Source organism: Falco peregrinus, chromosome 2 (assembly GCF_023634155.1).
Source record: "Falco peregrinus isolate bFalPer1 chromosome 2, bFalPer1.pri, whole genome shotgun sequence".
NCBI classification, from domain to species: Eukaryota; Metazoa; Chordata; class Aves; order Falconiformes; family Falconidae; genus Falco; species Falco peregrinus.
This window is the reverse complement of record NC_073722.1, coordinates 24299209-24318925: the sequence shown is the minus strand read 5'-3', so window position 1 is coordinate 24318925 and position 19717 is coordinate 24299209. Positions and strand designations below refer to the sequence as shown.

The 19717-nt window shown below is 46.5% G+C and overlaps 2 protein-coding genes and 1 long non-coding RNA gene across 3 annotated transcripts; 1 reads left to right on the top strand and 2 right to left on the bottom strand.

The window, feature by feature from the left end:
• Positions 1–520: 520 nt before the first annotated feature.
• UTP3 (UTP3 small subunit processome component) lies at positions 521–2599 on the bottom strand. Its single transcript, XM_005243224.4, has one exon. The coding sequence runs from the start codon at positions 2471–2473 to the stop codon at positions 590–592; it is 1884 nt and encodes a 627-aa protein (XP_005243281.3). The 5' UTR covers positions 2474–2599; the 3' UTR covers positions 521–589.
• A 4276-nt stretch (positions 2600–6875) lies between these two features.
• JCHAIN (joining chain of multimeric IgA and IgM) lies at positions 6876–14096 on the top strand. Its single transcript, XM_005243179.4, has 4 exons — positions 6876–7087; positions 11044–11179; positions 12077–12157; positions 12629–14096. Exons 1-4 carry the CDS (start codon positions 7024–7026, stop codon positions 12828–12830), a joined length of 483 nt encoding a protein of 160 aa, XP_005243236.1. The 5' UTR covers positions 6876–7023; the 3' UTR covers positions 12831–14096.
• A 138-nt stretch (positions 14097–14234) lies between these two features.
• Positions 14235–19002, bottom strand: LOC114013813 (uncharacterized). The gene is made up of 3 exons (XR_003557022.2): positions 17304–19002; positions 16005–16159; positions 14235–15526 (listed from the first exon to the last, which is right to left on the bottom strand). It is a non-coding gene; the product is annotated as an uncharacterized LOC114013813 (long non-coding RNA).
• Positions 19003–19717: the final 715 nt, after the last annotated feature.

Sequence of the window (19717 nt, the reverse complement as noted above, 5' to 3'; positions counted from 1 at the left end):
GTTAATGTATTTATCACAGATAGCTATGAACTCCAGAAAAGTCCTTGTTTTGCTTCTTACTGATTTCAGAAGGAAGGTAAATGCTATCTCAGGCCACAGGGGACAGCTTTCAGTAACAGCTTTCTGCTTAGTTACATAATTAAAAAGATTTAAGAGAGCCTAAAAATCATAACCACGTGTATCTCGTTCTGCAGCTCCACACAGAAAATGGAAGGACCAGAACAAGACAGTTAAAAAGACTGCAGCGGCAGGGGCACAGAACACATTTCTCAACCCATCCTCAGGAGGTCCCTCCATCCCATCCTGTCCCATTTCATGCCCTTCGCTTGACACATCCCTCACAGCCTCTCAAAGCCAGTATTTACAGCATGGAAAGATGACAACATTGCAACAGAGGAAAACACCTTAAGGCACAGGCCTGGTGAGGAAAAAGCCCTGTGCTACTTTTAGAGGTGGCACGTTCTGAAAAAAACCCAAATGCCATGACCCCCCATTATTCGTAAGAATAAAACTCACAATATCGTTTATAAACTTTTTATTGAATTCAGTAGTGCTACTGGCAGCTATCAGAAATGTAGAAAAATAAGTATCACTGAAGCTTCCTGCTTTTCTTAACTCCCGCACGAATACCGGATGGCTCCCCAGCATATCTGTGCAATTCCCTCCGAACTTCACGGACCTGGCCCTTGCGGCGAATCTTAGCTCGACGAAATTTCTCCCGATGCTTGACCCTGGGGTTGCGATCGATCTTTCTCCTTCTGGGCGTGAGGCCTTTGTTCTTGATCATCTGATAGGTCACACCTCTCTTGCTATTTGGATCCTCTCCTTCCAACACCCCTTCTTCAAGCGTGTCTTGGTCTTCGGTTCTCTTCCTCTTAAATTTCAACTTTTCCTCCATCATCTTATAGTATTTTAGGGCAGCCTCTTCATCCAGGTCCGACTCATCTGACCGTCCATCAGCAACATCGCGACCATTAGCAAGAGCGGGTCCACGTTTTGATTTGGTTTTCTTAACATCCAGTGGGAGAAACACTGCAAACTTCTTCTCCTTCCGTAATTTACCTTCCTTCTTATCATAGTAGTTTTTCAAAAGCATCCGAACTTGCGAGGATAACTTTTCATCTATAACAGCTAGGTCATTAATTATATTTCTATAAGCAACCAGCCGTTCGATAACGGGGTGACTATGAACCGGCATCCTCTTTGACTTCAAAACCAAATAGAAACTGATATGGGCACAGTAGTTCAAGTAGAGGTGATACTTGGTCTGTAAATAGCGGCTGCCCTTCCCTTGTGGGATAGTGCCGTTCTTGACCATTTGCAGCAGTGGGTGCAGTTCATCCTTGAGCTCCATTAGCTTGACTTCAAAGTCCTCAATCAGCTGCAGGAGCTCAGGGGACTCCTGCTTCAGTAGCTTCAGCTGCTCCTTCTTGGGAAGGGCCTGCAAATCCTTGTCAATCTTTTGCCCCTTGCTATCACGGGTTTTCTGCTGCTTGGCCAGATAGCCCTGGATCATGTCCAGCCCATAGTCATCTTCCCCCAAGTCCTGCACCAACCGTCTCTGGATAACTTGAGCCTCCTGCTCCTCTTCCTCCTCCTCGGCATCGACTTCTTGCTGGCTACGCTTGCCCTTGGCCTGGGCATCGCTCCCATAGTCCGTGTCGTAGTAGAGCTGCTTGCGTTGGCCCCAGGAGAGCTCATGGGGGAGCTTGGTGTCCTGACGGTGCTCCTCCAAATCGCTTTCCATGGACAGGTCCCCATCTTCATCTTCTACCTCATTTTCCTCCTCCTCTTCACCTTCTCCATCCTCCTCCTCCTCCTCTTCTCCATCCTCCTCCTCCGCACCCTCCTCACCTCCATCCTTTTCTGCACTATGGTCCACATAAAGATCCAGCCCCTGCCCTTCCTCCTCCTCTCCTTCGTTGTCTTCCTTACCGTCTCCATCCTCCTCGCTGTCCTCCTCGGGCAGCTGCAACCCCAGCACTTCCTCCTCCTCCTCCTCTTCGCTGCCCCCGGCCTCCTCCCCGCTCTCCAGGGCCGCCATCACCGCCCGGAACTGCGCCTCATGGAAGTCCTCCACCTCATCCGCCAGCGCCTCGGGGCCCGCCGGCCCGCCGGCCGCCTCAGCCTCCCCGCCATCCTCATCCTCCTCCTGCGGGCCGGGCGGCGGCCGCAGCACGGTGCCGCGCCGGGTCCTCATGGCTCCCCTCCGCCGGCGCCGCGCCTGCGCTTCCGCTTCCGCCGCTGCGCGCTTCCGCTTCCCCCGCTGCGCGCTTCCGCTGCCGCCGCACCTCCCCCCTTGCGGCCCGGGGTGGCCCTGCCTGGGCGAGGCCGGCAGCTCTGTGCACGGGGACCCTGCCGGCTGCGGGAGCGCTGCGGGAGTGCTGCGGGAGCGCTGCGGGAGCGCTGCGGGCTCCGGCGTGTACCCCCACACAAACAGCTGCACGTTCGCGTTCGGTCCCTTCCCCTTCATCTGCGGATTTGTAGCGGCCGGCGCGCCAGCCCTGCAGCGCTGGTGAGGTTATTCCTCCCGTTGGATGTCTGATCGAGCAATGCAGACCCGCTAGGAGCTGCGGGACCTGGGCAGCCGCCAAAACAAGGTGGGTTTTTGTAATCCTGGCAGGTGTCGGCAATGAATAAAACAAAAAGTGCTTTTTTTCCCTCCTCAATGGTTCTTCTTCATCTAAAAGCACAAACATGTAAAAGTGCTGTCTGTACAGTAATCTTGCAACAACGAGGAAAATAAAAAAAGAAAGGAAGCACATCTGTCCCCTTGTTAACCAAAACAAGAATCAGATCAAACTTTGAGAGAGGTAAAAGAGGTGTTTGAAAACTACCTTGGACGCATCTGAGGTACATACGCTCCCTTGAGTCCTTCCCCTCAATAAATTACACTTTTACAGGGATGCACGTGTCTCCTGGCAGGATCCGGGCTGATCCTAGAGGCTGCCAGCCTGCTTTCGGGCTGCAGGGCGAGGGCAGGCTGCGAAGCTGGGCTGCTGCTCTGCCCACCCCCCATGCTCCTTGGATTTACACCCATCGATAGATGTGCCCAGGGCATTACTAAAGGAGCAATTTTCATTTCCAGCAGCGGGGGACCCCTCATCAGGACCATTTTAAGACAATCTCTACTCATCCTGTGTTTTGACTTGTTTCTGTCTGTTGTCCGTCACAGAGCACCCAGCCGAGCCTCCCACCTTCCCAAAGGGAAAATCGCATTAATACTGAGCTGCGTGGAAGCGGCCTGTTTTCAAAAAAGGCAGACTGCCATGCCACAAGAGCAGAGGGAGGCACCATAATTCATTTAAGTCTGAGCTTAGAAACCCAGAGCCTGATAAATTAAGCAGCCACTTGTCCCAGCAAGGGGTGTTCTACTGAGAGCAAGTGCAGGTGCTTTTTTCTCACCGCAGAACAGGTGCAGTTTTATTTATAAATAGTCCTGTGCACCTTCTGGTGGAAAAAGACATGTCAAGCAAATTTTAAAGTTAACTGAAATGGGGGTGGGGGTTGCACAACTTTACTCACTTTTTGGTGACTCATTTGGATTCTGGTAGATGTAATGGCAGACAAGTCACACTCAGGAGCCTTTTCTCTGTTGCGTTCATCTTCTCCACGTAGTCACCTCTGGGTCTTCCTCATACGCTGTTGCACCAGATATGTTTAGACTAAGACACCTTTTCCAAATCCGCTCATACCAGTTTTCAGATATCAGCTCCCCTGGATACAGGCCTGTATAAGAGCGACAAGAGTAATTTGGTTTTGGAAAGCAAAACAACATTAATTTAATTTGTTAGCCGCACATCAGTAGAATTTCTTACTTTATACTAGTTGGCCACTAAAATACAGCTGTCTCTGCCTATCAGGCTTTGTAATCTTGCCATTTTTTGTGTGAAATCCACCCGGAGAAGCCTGCAGCTGATTTCTGCCTGGTTAAAATTCCACATAACTTTTGCAAGCATGACTTAGAGAAACCCAGGCCTTCAATGTGTCCTTGACCCTGATGGTTTCCACCTAAGTGCTCTCACAAAGTAGTGCCCTCACAGTGTAGTGCCCTCATGTTTTTTAAAGTCTGCACTTTCGAAATTCGGAGCCCTAACAACAGACCTGCTTCCACTTGGGTTCTCATGGATTTAAATGGAATTGACATGTTGTCTCTCAATCCAAGGTTAATTTCTAAGAGCAGAAAAGAAATGGCACCTACAGGCATTTGAACCTCCTCCAGGACTTGCTGAAAGCATCATCCGCTTCTGGTGAAGCTGGAGATGACCTCCAACGTGAGTTAGTTCATCCAGTTACTGGGAACTGCTCAAGACAAACCACCCTGGTTTGCTGTAAGCGTCGGTGGAATAACTGCTCCCAATAAAGTAGTCACTGACCGCTGCATGACTGTTTTAATCCACCAATTTCTTTGCTTCTGACTGAGAAATGAGGAGCAAAGAAAGCCATAGGACAGACTGCTAGTGGATGGTGTGTTACCTGGAGGTACCCCGTGCCCTGGTACAGCTGTCCTCTCCATGCCTCACCCAGCACAGCAAGGACACACAAAGGTACACCTGTTTTGCCTCACTTCATCCAGGCCCAGCTTCCTGCCTGGAAAATCCTAGTTCAGCTTGTCCAGGGCCAACTGGATGCACAGGACAAGTGAAAGGAGACTGAGACGACAAGACTGGTTCCCGTTTATTTTCAAATTCTCAATTATTCCTTTGCTAGCCTCTGCCGCGCAGTGAGGTTGGGAGTCTAGCCCCCCACTCAGCCCAGAATTTAAGCCTGGCATGCTGGTTTGCTAGCCCCTTGCCAAACTGCCACAGTACTTTAATGCCTGCTTCCCCAGATAATTTTCCGGTAATTCCAAATGTCACACAGTAAAAAGGGGATAGTCCATAAAATGAATCTTTCTCTAAAGAGCTTGCAATCTAGATGAAAATCCCCAGAGACTTGCAGGTGGCTGGTTGTGACTAAAAATAGCTGTTGTGCCACCACATGCAGACCAAAGGGACTGTATGTGCGCATGTAGATTTAGCAACCGAAATTCAGATACGCTGAGCATTGGCAGTCAGGGAAAACCACCGAAATCAACAGAATCACACAGCATTTCATTCTGCTCAGTCTCTCCCTTCAGGTTTGAAAATACTCATGGATGCCTCTGCTGGGATGGTACCTGTGCTGTATTTGTATCGGGGCAGTTTGGCAAAACAGACCAGAACTGGCCTCTTCTGTGTGTGCTTTGTTCTGCTGCCTGCATCACACCTTCCTGTGTATTTATAAAAAACCCCGATTTTGTTACAGAAAAAGTGACCGAAACCAATAGTGCTTTAGATAGACACCCCTACCACCTCATGGTTAGCCAGGTTTATTTTTAACCTTCTGCAAGAGATGGGGCACAGGGAACATCTTGCTGCTGCTTCAGAAGAGAGCTCCACATAAAACTCCATTGGCAATGCTTTCTGGGGAGGGGGAAAGGAAAAAAAAACAAATTTTGCCCTCCTGAAGATGGAGCCCTATGGAGAAAGCAAGGTTTGTAAAGAAGAATTATGGCATAACCTGATGCCTTGATAGTCGCTGGGCTTTCACTGCTCATCCCCCATCACCTCCCAGGGGAAACCTTGCCCGTGAGTGCTGCTGATGCAACACAAAAGGTCGTTGCATCATGCAACGTGCCAGATGAGATGTTCGTGCTAGAAGAAGCTCAGGGGATGGATTCTGGGGTCTTTGAACGGCTTTAAGGCTAAAGACCCAGCGAGCAAGGTCTGAAGAAAGGAAAGACAGCCTGTAAAGTGACAGGCTGCCTTTTCAGGAGCTGGGATGCCCCATGACTTTAGCCTCTTGAGAGCCTGGCCAGAGGAACTGACCCTGGGTGAGTCAAGGGTGGCGTGGGCTGTGTGAAAAGCCTGTATCTGGGCTCAGGGTTGCTGCTCTGCTGCATAAGGAAAAGCTGGAGAATGCAGGGAGATTTACCATGGGCTGCTGACATTAATTGAGAGGAACATACGTTGCAGGCAGCAGAAATTCAGGAAACACTGACTCAATAACCCTGGCTAAGAATGGGCCTGCCAGCATCATACTTTGCTCTGTCCCCCATTTTGTCCCTGACGTGGGTGCTTGGAGGCCCTTGCTTGGACTGGGTTTCCCTTAAAAAGCGGCGTTCTCTGTACAAGACATGTACAGATGCTACAGAGACAGCCCTGATCGTGGTTGAGTTACATTGCAACATTTGTTTTTCAGAGTTACACAAGTGATCCCAAATCTGGGACAAAAAAAGAATCCCAGGTACTGGCCAGTGCTCCCCTCCTTCAGGAGAAGTCTGCTTGCCCAGTGCCTCAGAGTTTGCCTGGGACCAGACTCCCGACCTTTCATAACCCACAAATCCCATGCAGTCCTTTTTCCATTCTTAAGGCAAGAAACCTCTGGATGGGGCGAGCAGAGCTGGAGGGTGAGTTCAGCTTCGCCACAGACCTGCTGTTGCTTTACCTCTTTTACCCCTCCCTCATCTTGTCTGCTTTGACTGCAACCTCTTTGGGGGCAGGTTGAGCCCTTAATAGAGGTTTGCACAGAATCTGGTGCAAACAGGATTCTGATCTTGAAGCCTGAAGTGTTTTTATAATACAAGCCAAGCAATCCTTAAGTCTGATTTCTCAAAACTAGGAGCCAGAGCTGTGACCCCTTGGCTGTCTGGACACTTCCTTACCTTACGCTTCTTGCTCCCAGGTGGGAGATGGCAAGACACCCCCTAAATTTTGCACCCCCTTGCACTCAGCAGCTTTAATGCTAACAAAATTGTTCAGCTGAACAGAATAAAAACGCATAGTAGAAGTGCAACCCCCTGCCCCCCTTCACCTCTGAAAGCCAGAGGACTTTTGTGCATTAGACATGCCCGGTTTCAGTCCCCAGCCACAGGTTCCACGGTGTCAGTGCTAGCCCGCTGGGCTGTTTATTTTAGGAAACAAATAGCTGTATCATTTGCACACGCCCTTATAGGCAGACACGGGCTCTTGACTCGCGTTCTTCAAAAGAAGGGAAGGCAAGATGAAGAGCTCTTTGTTGCTGTGCGTGGCCTTGGCTGTCTCCTTGGGATTCGTCCTTGTGGCAGGTAGGTGGGAAACAGAAAACATGGAAAACTGCTTCAGGTATTGGTGAGGGGGATTGTGTGATTGGCTATTCATAATTACAACTGTCAAAAATCAAACCTCAAAGCCTGCTCAGGCAGTCACGCTTCAGTGGTGCTCGCACACCTCAGTGTCTTTCTGCTCCACAGAGCTGTGTGCTTTTTTAATTGCTGCCTTGAGGCTAAAAACCTGATGACTAGTGGCAAGTTTAAGACTGTGTGATTAGCCTTTTTTGATCAGGTTTCTAAAGCAACAAACCACAAACATGCACGCTTGCTTTTCTGAAGTGCTAAGAAGCTGGCAAGACTCTTACCTGCTAGATTTAAAGGCTTTCAAAACCTCCCTGGTAATCCTGTCATAGGGCTTACTTTTGATTCAACTGTAGTTTATTGTGTAATTACACTGAATTTCTTGGAGGCTCTTGATTTAGGCCGACATGAGACTGTCATCCCAGCACACTCCTCAGTGTGGTTCCCAGGTAGTAAGATACTAATGCCAGATTTTGATACGATGACCTAAAGTCATGCTCAGTCACATGGTGGATCTGGTCCACAGGATTAAATGGATGCTCAAGGATAACCCAACTGCATCCCTGCATTTCCTCCAACTTTTGAAAAGGGTGTCTTATTGCCTACCCAGGCAGGTCCTTGGAATGTACAGCTTGCTCTGAAAAGTGACCAGCTATATAATCTATTAGCTGAAAAGGCAGAAAATGTTGAGAAATACTGTGTCGGTTCACCACAGAGCCCAGTCTGGGTTTCCCCATTCATATGTATGGCTTAAGGTGTAAATATATTGATACACACACACACACACGCATATGTAAGCAGCTTAGAAGGGAAGTTCAGGTAGAGGGTTTTTTACATGCAGCTGCAGGAGTGCTGTTTGTATTACTTATGTTGAAATTAATGTATTTTTTGGCTAATTGAGCCCTTTCCTACTTTAATAAAGTAGCCACTTGGACCTGCAGCAGAGTTTGAACAGATATTTTTGGAATGCATTTGCTTCTTTGCTATGCTGCAGCTGGATTCTGTTTGGCTTCACAGTGTATTACAGAATAACACAATATTGGAAGATGAGAAATTTTGTCAAAAAAATACCTGCGTGGGTGTTGAGGAGGGAGCGAACACCATATTGCAGTAAATAAGCACCAGAAAATCCAACCTACAGGTATTTAGAAGGGCATTAAGAAATTTTGTATTTAACTACCTTCTCCCCAAAGCGACTTTACCGGGTGACACATGGAAGCATTGCTGATAGAACTATCTTCCTTTGGGGTTTGTAATTATACTTCAAAAAAACCATACGGAGTTCCTGTAACTTTTCTGGTTGCTGAATCCAAGAGTGTTACACAAGGGATTAAATCAGGACAGTATTTTTACAGTAGAGTCACACACACACACCCTGCATATTCATAAAAGAGTATGTTAATATAATTTTAGGAGATGAATTTAAAGTCTGCTCCCAAAGATTTTTGGGACAACTCCCAAAGCTAATAGGAGCTGACTTGAATAGTGGCTTTGGATTAAGGGCTTAGAAAGAATTGCACACAACATTACATAGAATAGTGACAGACACCAGAGGAAGGTCTACGTGGAGGACAAGAAGCTAGAGACTTTCTGTAAGACAAAAGAAAGGCCAAGACTTAAGGAGGCAGAGACTAAAGAGGCTTTTGTAGTAAGATGTTGCTTCAGAGGGAGATGTTCCTGTTGAGCGATGAGTTGGCAGAGAGGAAGCATGCAGAGCAACAGAGATTGGGATAAGGGGTACAGAGACAAGCACAACGACCATCTCCGTGTGTCAGACACAATTTCGTATTTCTGTCTTGGTGGGGCACGCTGCAGTCAGAAGTGTGACCTGACTTACCCTCTCTGTGCACATTTTGCAGTGGCATTTGTACAGCTAGCCAGTTGGGCTGGGTGCCACCCTGAGAAATGCTGAAAGCCAAGGGCTTTTAGACCAAGGGCTAAAAGGCTCAGTGGGCACACGGTATAGTGGATATGCTCTCTATAGAGAAAGAAACTCATGAGAGCAGTACAAACGTCTCCCACATGCCTGCAGTGGCCTGCTCCACTGCCCAAAGCAAGGGACCAAAGCAGGTTCCTTCCGGATCAAAAAACTCCACAGTGAATCTTCTTCAGAAGGTGTTCTGCTGCCAGTTATCACAGAAACAGCATTTGTAACCGGCAGGTGAATTGTAGGGTCACTCCAAGGCATTTTTTTACGTGGTTTTGGTGTCTTTTTTCATGGTTATGAGGCCTGTAAGGATCTCAAAAAATAAGCCAGTGGAAAGAAGGCAAATGAGACCAGCATATTGTAAGGGCAGGAAGGAAGGTCCAAGAAGCCTAGGGCAGAAAACCTGGAATGCTCTTTGCATTGCATGGTATGGACTAGATAGGTGGGGGCTCTGCCTGTCAGTACTGCAGAGGTCCTGTCCTTGTTTGGTCTTGCAGGCAGCTTCATGTGATGGTTAAGCTGTTGCCAACAGCGGCTAACAGTCAGAAAACTCACAGTCCAGCTCAGAGTCCGTGTGCTGCTCCTGGCTCCCAGCTTTGCTGTTGCTCCCACAGCCTTTGAGCACTATCCCTTTCACCCTATAGCAACAGGGTCTGTTGTTGATCAAACCCAGCAGCTTTGCACATGGATACTAAGAAAAAAACAGATATGAGCTCATGCAGCATGGGTGTCTGCTTCCTTACTGATCCATGTTTGATAACTCAAAGAAATCCAGCTATTAGGACCAACGCTTTTAAGCCAAAGTGAGTCTGAGACTCTCCATAGACAGGATGAACACAGACATTTTTAGCCTATTTCTTCTTTCTCTCCATGATTAAACCAAGCAACAAGAAGAGTAGGTGAGTCCCCAAAACTGAGGTCTAGAGCCCAATAGAAGCTATCCCCATCTTACAGAAATCATGGGCTTTGGTACTTCTAAGCAGGCTGAAGGTGCTGTAGGAAGAGCAATGCTGCAAAGTGACGGCTGTGAATTTGATGTCAGCAGCACTGAGAAATACAGAGGGATGTACAAACAACTACTTAAGAAGGGTATGACTACATGTGCATATAAAAGCAAGGCTGGCTTGTTGTAGGTGAAGAGAACAGAGGCTCTGGGTTGAGGAAAACCAACTAGCAAAGAACAAGCTATTTCAAATCCATCTACTAAGAAGGCATTGCATGCCACCAGGAACACTCAAGAGAGCCTCTGTGTGGCACATGGGATGTTTCACCCTGTAGTGGCTGAATTTCATATTGAATAGCATGCTAAAAGTGCGGGAGTCACACCCAAGCTGGTTCTTCTCTATTTGAGTAAGAAAATCAGGACTGGAGTTTTCCTTGCGAACCACAGGCATCACAAGTGCCCCTTGCCTTTCAGTGCTAGGTCAGAGGGCTGCCTTCGTGCTGGGTCCTGCAGTGCTTTCTGGCATCTGTTCCCCTGGGGACCTGAAGGGCAATCTACCAGTCAAGGAAAACCGACACATCTGCCACGTTGGCAAGGTCAGAGACATTTATTTAGAGGCCAGATCCAAACTAGGGTTTGGACTGCTAGGACAGTCCTCGTGCATGATAGAGGAATTGTGTAGCCTCCCCCATTAGGGTAAAAGCAGCACTTCAGCTGCCAGGTACAGCTCAAAGCTTGCAAGGGGCCTTTCCTCCCATTTCATGAGAAACCCCTGCGCGCTTGCCTCTCACCAGCCACACAGTGTCCCCAGGTTCATCGTTTTCTCCATGCCAGTCCCATCACATCCACGTAGACTGTGCAGGGAAGGCAGCTGAACTCATCTATGCCAAGAGGCTCATTTGTACCTGTTGCAACCTGGGCTTGAACCGACCCAGATGCCGTAATAGTGCATTTGTGGCATTCTCATCACTTGGCTTTCTGCTAGAGGCGGTTTCAAGGTTTTTCTTCTTGACCCTGGGATTTCATATCCTGTGCTTGCAGGTTATCCAGAGGCCTCTGGGGATGACGAGCATGTGCTGGTCAATAATAAGTGTCAGTGTGTGACAGTGACCTCAAAGTTCGTTCCCTCCAAAGAAGATCCTGGTGAAGAAGTCCTGGAAAGAAACATACGCATCCTGTAAGTGAGAGACAAGTATTACACAGAGGTGGTGAGCAGGAGATGAAGTGTTAGAGGAGTTCCCTTTCCTTTCATTGTTTCCCATGTCCTGGCATTGAACTGTTTTTCTCATGGGCTGCTTTCTATGGTATCCTGGAATATTTCCTTTTGCTTCATGTTTTAGTAGCTCACACGAACCTATCTGGTGTTTGTCTCTTCAGGTACAGAAAGCATCTCCATGTTTTAAGTGGTCCAGTAGTAACTTTACAAAACAGGCTGGGGAGGTAGAGTCAATCTAATTAGTCGATCTAATCTGAAACCAAGTTGTGCCCAAGGACTTACTGGACTTAGAAAGCTGATAGCAAGCCTGCTATTTTATAGGCTGGGTAAACTAGTTAATGCCTAAACTATCAGAAACTAATTAATGCCTAAACTGTCAAAACAGGTAAATCCTATGAGGCAGATCTCAGTTCAAGAGTAGGATTTTGTCCTTATTATTCACACAAATCTTAGAGGGGTGTGTGTCTCTCTTGGAAACATGGACCAAGTTCAGGCTCAGAGCTGCAGGAGTTCTGGTAGAGCTCACAACAGGAGAAATGCTAATTAAACATCCCTGTCTGTGTCTTGCAAGTCTCTCAGGCATCTGTCAGCTCCAAGTTTAAAGAAAAAAAAAGTATTATCAGCACTGTCACCTTTAAAGTGGCACTTTTAGAAATTGCTGCAGTCCTCTTGTGGGCAGTTGTTGCCTTTGAGGGCACAGAGGGGCCAAGACCTGCTGTTCCTGGGCTTGGCTAGGGAGAAGGGTGGGAATGGAAACAACCTGAAGAACAAGATGAGAGCTGAGAGCTGTTCACAGCAGGGTAGTCCCCTGCTTAATGAGCAGTTTTCAGAAGAGCGATTCTCTTCCTTCCTTTACAGAGTTCCCCTGCGGGCTCGAGAGAACATCTCTGACCCCATGTCCCCACTCAGAACCACTTTTGTCTACCGCATGACCGAACTGTGAGTAATTTTATTTACTAAGTTAATTTCCTAAGACTTAAACTCCCCTGCAGCGTTGCCCACAGCTGCTCAAAAACATGCTTGAAGGCCAGTAGAGAAGATGAGGCAGGGTCACAGAGGAAAGTTTTCCCATGGACCCCAGCTTTCATACTCTGTTGCAAGCCAAGAAATTGTTATTTACGTGATTAATTCACATTAAAAAGTCTCATATTTACAGGGAATGATTCATTCTGACCCCTGTTCATCTCAAATGTCTTAAGTAGCAGCAAATTACACATTGCCTGCTTAACCCTCCCCTTGCCAATAGCAGTCTGACAACACTCCAAGCATTTGGCTGGGCATCCCTGTGTAAAAGCTAGAAAGGCCACAGCACTCATCTAGCTTCATCTGCAGATAGCAAGGAAGATTTGGGTTTCACCAGGGATATCTTACAACTCTTGTAACACTTGTTCTATTCTCCATCTCTTCCAGCTGCAAAAAATGCGATCCCGTAGAAGTTGAGCTGGGTGGTGAGATTTACAAGGCCCAGCAAAGCACCTCCTGCAATGAACCTGAAACCTGCTACACCTACAACAGGGACAAGTGCTACACCACAACCTTCCCATTCTCCTACCACGGGGAGGTGAAAAAAGTTCAAGCAGTTCTGACGCCGGCATCCTGCTATGCCGATTAGCTCAATCCACTGCTGTACTAATGCCTTGTTGTGCTCAGTGTTCCTGTCAAAAAATGCATGTATAGAACCACAGTACCTGGACAACAGTGTCCAAACTATCAGCTCCCAGAGTAATGCCAGCTTGCCTCTTTGTATTGTTTACAACATCAGACTTAGTGCCATCTCCCAAGAGCAGCTCCTGGTTGTCGTAGACTCTGTTCTCAGATCCCCAGCATGTACCTGCAGCGCCATTATTGTATGCCTCAGAAGTTGCCACCATATAGACCAGATCCTCAGCAGATATAAATCAGTAATTCCCTTCAGCCAAGGGAACTACACTGATTTACAACACTGGGGAACCTGTCTTTTTGACAGTCTTCCATCGGTCTTCATCTGACCAAGGCTGCCGCAGACATCAGCAGGAATGTCCGTGTACTTCCCTCCCTGAGCAATGTAAAGCAAACCTCTGCGCAACCTTTATACAAGACCTTTTGATTACATTAGCAGGATTTGTGCCATTAGTAGAAGGCTGTTGTACAATCATATTTGAGAGAAGAGATGAGGGATGAGACTGAGAAATCCGATTTCAAAATTAGTTTACAATTGGGCATTCTAGACCCTTCTAAGCACTTAGACAATTGCAAGCTTCTAGTTTTCATGCACATTTAGAGAAGATCAAAAGATGCCGCTACCCTGAAGTGTTTTTCAAAGTTGCCAGGACCTCAGCTGTGTCAGGAATAGTAAACTCTTCTAGAATGCGTTAGGTATTTCACTTTCCATGCTTATTTACTGATATTGCTGCCTTCTTCCACCCCTGCTCCCAGTTCAATTGATGAAAAAAATATCAAGTTGGCTCAGATTTCTTTTCTTGTTCCTCATTTTGCATTCAAAGCTTCAAGAAATTCTATGAAGGTGAATCAATTGCTAGAGGAGCACCCTAGTTAGAGATTCATTCCTTCTTTCACACCAGTAGTCTTTTTCTTTATACAAGAAACCCCTCACCAAATAAAGGCGCTGATTCTGTATTTCACCTTGCATTTAAACGCATTCCACTTGGTATTGCCCACAGAGACATCATGTATGTGAGGGCTTAAGGCATCCAGCATTACATTTGGGATGGCTGGTATGTTTCTCACTGTTGTCAGAAGTTGATTCTAAAGCCTTAGGCTGTCCTGAGAAGTCCTTATCTGCCTTCACACGTAATTGGAATCATAAAAACAGCAAACCCCTTATTCCCATAATTGTAGCTTTTTTAGTGAAACATTGAATAAACTTTTTTCTGCAGCAGTCTGTGTGTTATATTCTGGTTCACTGAGAACTCATAAGAAAAAGCCAAGTCTATAGTTATATTCTTTCCTCCTCCACGGTGAAGTAAGAAGCTCTCCCTAAATAACTGCTGATACTTACAGGCAAAGCCTCCTGAGATACTGGGATAGAAATATTATGATGCGCTTGCAGAAACTGTGACAGATTGAGGCTGAACTGGTTTATGGTTTTAGGATCAGCTCTGCATCGCTCAGCTCCTTCAGGGCCCTGTGAGTCAGTGCAGAATCGAATTCTAAAAATCCAAACACGCTTAAATCGCTCTTGAAATTGCAGTCCTCAGATCAGAATTTTACCTCACCACTGAAAAAAGTGCCTTTAACACAGGTATGTCAGGGCTAGGCATTCATATGCAAGGTGTCTGTCCTAAAGACAAATCAGTCTTGTGGGGGCCGAATTTTGAAGAGCCAAAGAGTAAAGAGGATCGATGTATATCTTATTCTAATGTTACATTGGAGCTATGGAAAATGAATTTGGAAAAAGATTGTTTTTCCCCCTTTCCTTCATGGAAAAAGATAGCCAATTCAAAGAAATGTGGAATGCAAAGGGAGGCAAAAGGAATCCTGCCATGCGCTGACATGGCCAGGAGTATTTCAGTGGTTAGGTACTAAGCTCACTGAAACTTGTCTCAAAGACATTTTCATCTTCAAAGCCCTGGTGTTCACCAGCCTGGGAGTGCTGTGGTGTTAAAAGTCCGCGGGTCACGGCGAGGCTGCATTTCATCCACCAGCACAGCTTTCCAGGTTACAGCCACAGGAACGTGCCGGTCCTTGGGGCTCTGGAACCACATGCCTAAATATGAAGTTTCCACATTTTTTTGTACATCCTGTTGTAGAGACAACGGAAAATCCGCATTTACTGACAACTGATTGGAAATCACCCTGCAGCACATCTTGGGAGCCTAGCAATGCCAGCACAACAGCCTACCCGTGAGAAGCATTCAGGAAAAATAAATTCAAAGCACAGACTGTTTCCCAAGCAGCCGTGAACAAATACTTCCTTAGGTTACCTTGGGTAAAGCAAACAGCCACTGTGAAACAAGAAAAAAAGTGTTCAGCAAACTCCCCATGTGCTATTCAGCTTTATAATAAAGCAGGATTCATTCCCCCCATCTGTTCTGAGGAGAAGCCTTCGCTGACAGCCCTGCCTACCCCTCGGTGCTGGATTGTGTTAGCCAGGTTTTAAATGATAACTGAAAGTGACACAGCAAGTTAAATCAGACTCTGGATCCTTACCTGAAAGACCAGGATGAAATCGGAGCGAGCGAGGTCTGTGTATCCCTGAAAGTGTAGGGGGAGGGCCTGGGACCTTCCAGCCAGGAGGAGAGGTGCTGCTGGACAAGAGAAATTCCCCTGGCTGGGAGCTGTTAGATGAGCTGACAAAACCATGTCCTGCTGTGAAAGATCACATTTCTCAGACTGGGCAGCCACTACTTCCAAGTGGGATTTTTTGGCAAGTCCTGATGCTGGGGGTAAGACTGCCTCCCTTGATGTGAGCTCCCCTTTCATTCTCTAAGTGAGTGGGGGGACAAAGCTTCCCACTTGGGCTTGCAACGCTTTCCTACCAGCTCCACTTATCTTGCCTTAGCCAATTCAACCTGTAAACTCCCCACTGGCGAGGCTGTCTCCTGATGGGTTTGTATCACTTAAAACTAATCCTGACTGGTCTCTGAACAGGCAGTGGGGTATCAATTTATTTGTCAGTATCATTGAGGAAGGCAAAGGAACCTATCTTTTAATGAAAACTACTCCCATGACAGATTGATGTAAATTTTAATTAAGTGCCTAAATCCCTTTTTCCACTCATGTCATCACAGAGGAGGGGACATTCAGAGCCATTTATGTTGCTGTCTTTGTCTCGCCCTGTACTCACTGTGCTTGTGCCTTGGATGCTGTTGCTTTGCTTTTGACGTCCTCCCGACGATCCAGCACCTCCCAAAAGAGTTGGTTCTGTTCAGAGTCATTGTAGCCAGCCTTGCCTTTCAAAAGCATTTCAGGATCCAGGACACCAGCAACTTGTCTCAAGACCTGCAAGCCAAGCAAAAAGACAGCCTGTGTTCAAAAATAACCTCACTGGAGGAAATCTGCTTGGAGGCTGTGTCAGGGACTGCCCAACATGCAAGTCTCCTTAGGGTGCTACCAGTTAAGGAAGTTCATAGTCCAGAAGCCTCATTTTATAGACCTTTTTCCAAAAAATCTTTAAAGCATCAATTGCAACTCAGGCTGCTCGCTAGATCTGTGAAACATGCTGAAATTCTAGTCTCTGCCATCTTCCATGGCAATCTGCTGTACCGCAAAGTTTTCCTTCAGCTGCTTTTAAGTTTCCTTCCTTGCAGTACAGTCCCTTGTTTCATGATCCCCTTGCCCCAGTACTAGCAGCCAGGGGTCAGGGAGAGCTCTGCACTCTGAATTCTAAGGCTTCTCCCAATGAACCCATCTATCATCTTATTGCGCCCAAGCCTTAGGTGAATATATCCCCTTAGACAAAGCTAAACAATACTAAGGCACTTCACCCAGGGGTCCCCATCTTCTGTAGCATGAAGCCTGGCCCTTCCAAAAGTCTCACAGCTCTCCCCTGTTCCTTTTGAGAATTACTAGGAGCAAAAAGCTCAATTTTGCCACTGCATTTGGTCACTATCCTCCAGCTGCAACATCCAAACAAGCACATTCCCGAAGCTCCCAGCCACACGATAGACAAGGACCTGCTGGCTTTTGCTTGCATGAAGCAGAGAAAGTTGAAGAACTGGAGACTGGGAAAAGAGAGATTATTCTGTAAACAGGCTGAGAAATAAAGGTAATGAGATATACTCTTGCTATCTCGGACATATGCCTCACATCAATTCTGATTAGATTTTCTTCCTGTGCTATAATGTCCATTTGTATCAATGCCTGTTGATCGCTTAGCAGATAACTCATTTTCTGTAATCTGTTGATGGCAGGCACTAGGTTCCTCAAGTAGCCCATTTGTAATATTGTTACACAATTAACTTGCTAATAATTCGGACCCACTGTCTAAGTTACCTTGAATATTATTTGCCTTGTTTTTTTCTTTGGAAAGAAACAGAAGCCGCTGTGGGTTTTTTTAATTGATAATAGTAGCTGCACACGAGGTTAGTTTCCTGCTCCAGCTCTCTGAAGAAACAGTGTTTAACCAGGATTACAAAATCATTACCTTTGGGGAGATACTTTTTTCCAAGCGTGTGTAGAGCGCTGGTGCAGAGAGCACTCAATCTGTGCAACGTAGTCCCTCCTGGCTTGCTGCAGTGGGCTGAGCCTGGGCAGTCAGACCTCTGTTTTGGCCTGCTGCTTCTTTTTCTTCCGTGGAACTGCAGACAAAGATCTCAGTGTGCTGTTGTGAAGGGTAATTGAGACAGGCCGCTTTCTACCAGTCATGTTATCAGGTGAAGGAGGAAAGCCATCTCTGAAGTCATCTAGACCTTTTTTCAGGAATAGCCAGTGCTGACCATTAAGGGAGCCTGAGAACCTCAGTCTGCTTTCTTGGAAGTCCTTATAAGACATTTTCTCCCTTCTGTAAGCAAATTACATTAAGCAGAGCTGAAAGGCTGTATTCTAATGAAAGAGACTGGAGTACATTTAGACTGCAAGTGGATATTCAATTCCAAGCATGTTTACCCATGCTGGCCAACAGTTTGCTGCTACTCAGCTTTTGGGAAAAGCTTATAAAACACTGAATTATTCTGTGGGAAGGACACCCACCAAAATCCACCGTTTCCAGCTCACAGAAAATCCTGGAATTTCAAAAAATTGTTTTTAAATAAAAAACTGATCATGTTCTAGAGCTTCTGTTTCCAGACATACTTATTTTATACATATGTATATTGCTTCAATGACACAAAAATATTTTAAAGCTCTACTTTCAGGATGGCCATTCCTTCTCATTTCAGTAGACTACAACTTTTCCAGGTTTCAGCCACTTCACATTTCATTTCTGGCCTACTTAATTAGTTTGATGTTTCCAGCAAAATGGCTTTGGCAGTTTCAGAGAATGACTTGAGTCAGTAGCTGAACCAACAACCTTCCTTTTCCAGAGCTGGCAGATACAGTGTCTAACCTGCTGCTGCCAAGGTGGCTTAGGCTGTGCAGGGGACACAGGTAGGAGGGTAGCCATGGCGTGGCCATGGAGCAGGCAAACTGGTATGAGAGACCCTCTGACTGTTTGCTGAAAAGGTCCGAGGCTGAGTTAACCCACAGTGACGTATCTCCAATCACTATCTATCTGAGGAACTCCACAAGCACAGTAACAAGAGTGATTTAGTTATGAAACCCATTTAAATCCTCTTTGACCTGCAGGGGTTAAATACAAGACAAGAAAGTAGTGACTTAATACTTACTGTCTTCACCAGAACAACATTGTCTATGCTATGGGAAGGTAAAGGCTCTTGCTACAAAGCTAATGGCAAAACCAAGATAGGCATCACTATACCCCTGCCATCCTGCATTTTGCATATACCAGGTATTAATGGAGAAACACATGTGTTGACCCTACTTCAGTTTTACTATTTCACACTAAATATATTCTCACCCTAGTTTGCTCTGTTTCACTCGTTCTTTGGACGCTAGCAGGGCATTTCTTTTTTCTGCCAAAATACTTCAGCAGCTGGGAAGTCTGTCTATTTACAGTGAGTGCTGAGATGCTGCTACAAAGCCACACACAAGCTAGTTCATGTCCCTCTCCAGCAATACAAAGCCAGATCCAGGGCCGTTCAGCTGCACAGCACAGGCAGACAGGTTTTCACAGAAGCTCCAGGTCCAAGTGCTAAGTAGAGCCTCTGAATCCTGCTGCAGAGACCACCACAACAGCCAGCTCAGCGGGAGCAGCCAGGCCTGGGAAAGGCAGTGCATGCACGCTCGTTGCTCACTCTTTGCCCTTTCCTCTGCACTCATTTATATCCAAGCAGCAAGGCCCCAGACACTGTGGAGCCATCTGGTCAGGGCTTTATCTGTTTACATACAAATGTGAGCTAGTACTAGTTCTGTTGACCACTACAGCCCTGGCAATACCTTGGCCTTTGATACATCCCCTGATGTATACAAAGGTTCTGGATACACAGCACAAGTTCTTGGATGCTCAGGTGAACTCTATGGCTCCTTGTCTGCAAGACTGAAATCCCCACCCACTTTTCTCACCTTTTAAATGATTTTACAGTCATAAATACCTTTAACTTGGCAGACTTCCTCTTCTGAATATCCCCTCCAGAGCTTGGAGCAGCTGCCTGACTCGAGACACAGAGACCAGACAAACTCAAGAAGTCTTCTGTTGCTTCAGCCCCATCTGCCCATGTTCTGATGTGCTATTACTTGCTCCTGACTTGCTCTCACATCCACAGAATTCACTTCTTCCACATTGATTTCATGGTTTAAGCTGTACATGGTACTACCAGGTCAGACTGCTCACCATGCTTGGGTAGTTAGTTCCTTTTTCACCTCTGTTGGCTTAAATGGTCAAGCAACAACTGACGGATATTTTAAATTGCTACTTTCAGTCCCTCAGCAGTACAGTCCTCGCTTGCTAAAGCATAACATAGATGAATAGCTTAAGAAGTTTGCTTTAGAGAGGATCAATGT

Excerpts from the sequence above, each read along its gene's own strand:
- UTP3 (XM_005243224.4), bottom strand. The coding sequence starts at position 2,473 with ATGAAGGGGAAGGGACCGAACGCGAACGTGCAGCTGTTTGTGTGGGGG.
- JCHAIN (XM_005243179.4), top strand. The coding sequence starts at position 7,024 with ATGAAGAGCTCTTTGTTGCTGTGCGTGGCCTTGGCTGTCTCCTTGGGA. Across the intron at positions 7,088-11,043 it reads GGGATTCGTCCTTGTGGCAG|GTTATCCAGAGGCCTCTGGG; the intron begins GTAGGTGGGAAA and ends CTGTGCTTGCAG. Across the intron at positions 11,180-12,076 it reads GAAAGAAACATACGCATCCT|AGTTCCCCTGCGGGCTCGAG; the intron begins GTAAGTGAGAGA and ends CTTCCTTTACAG.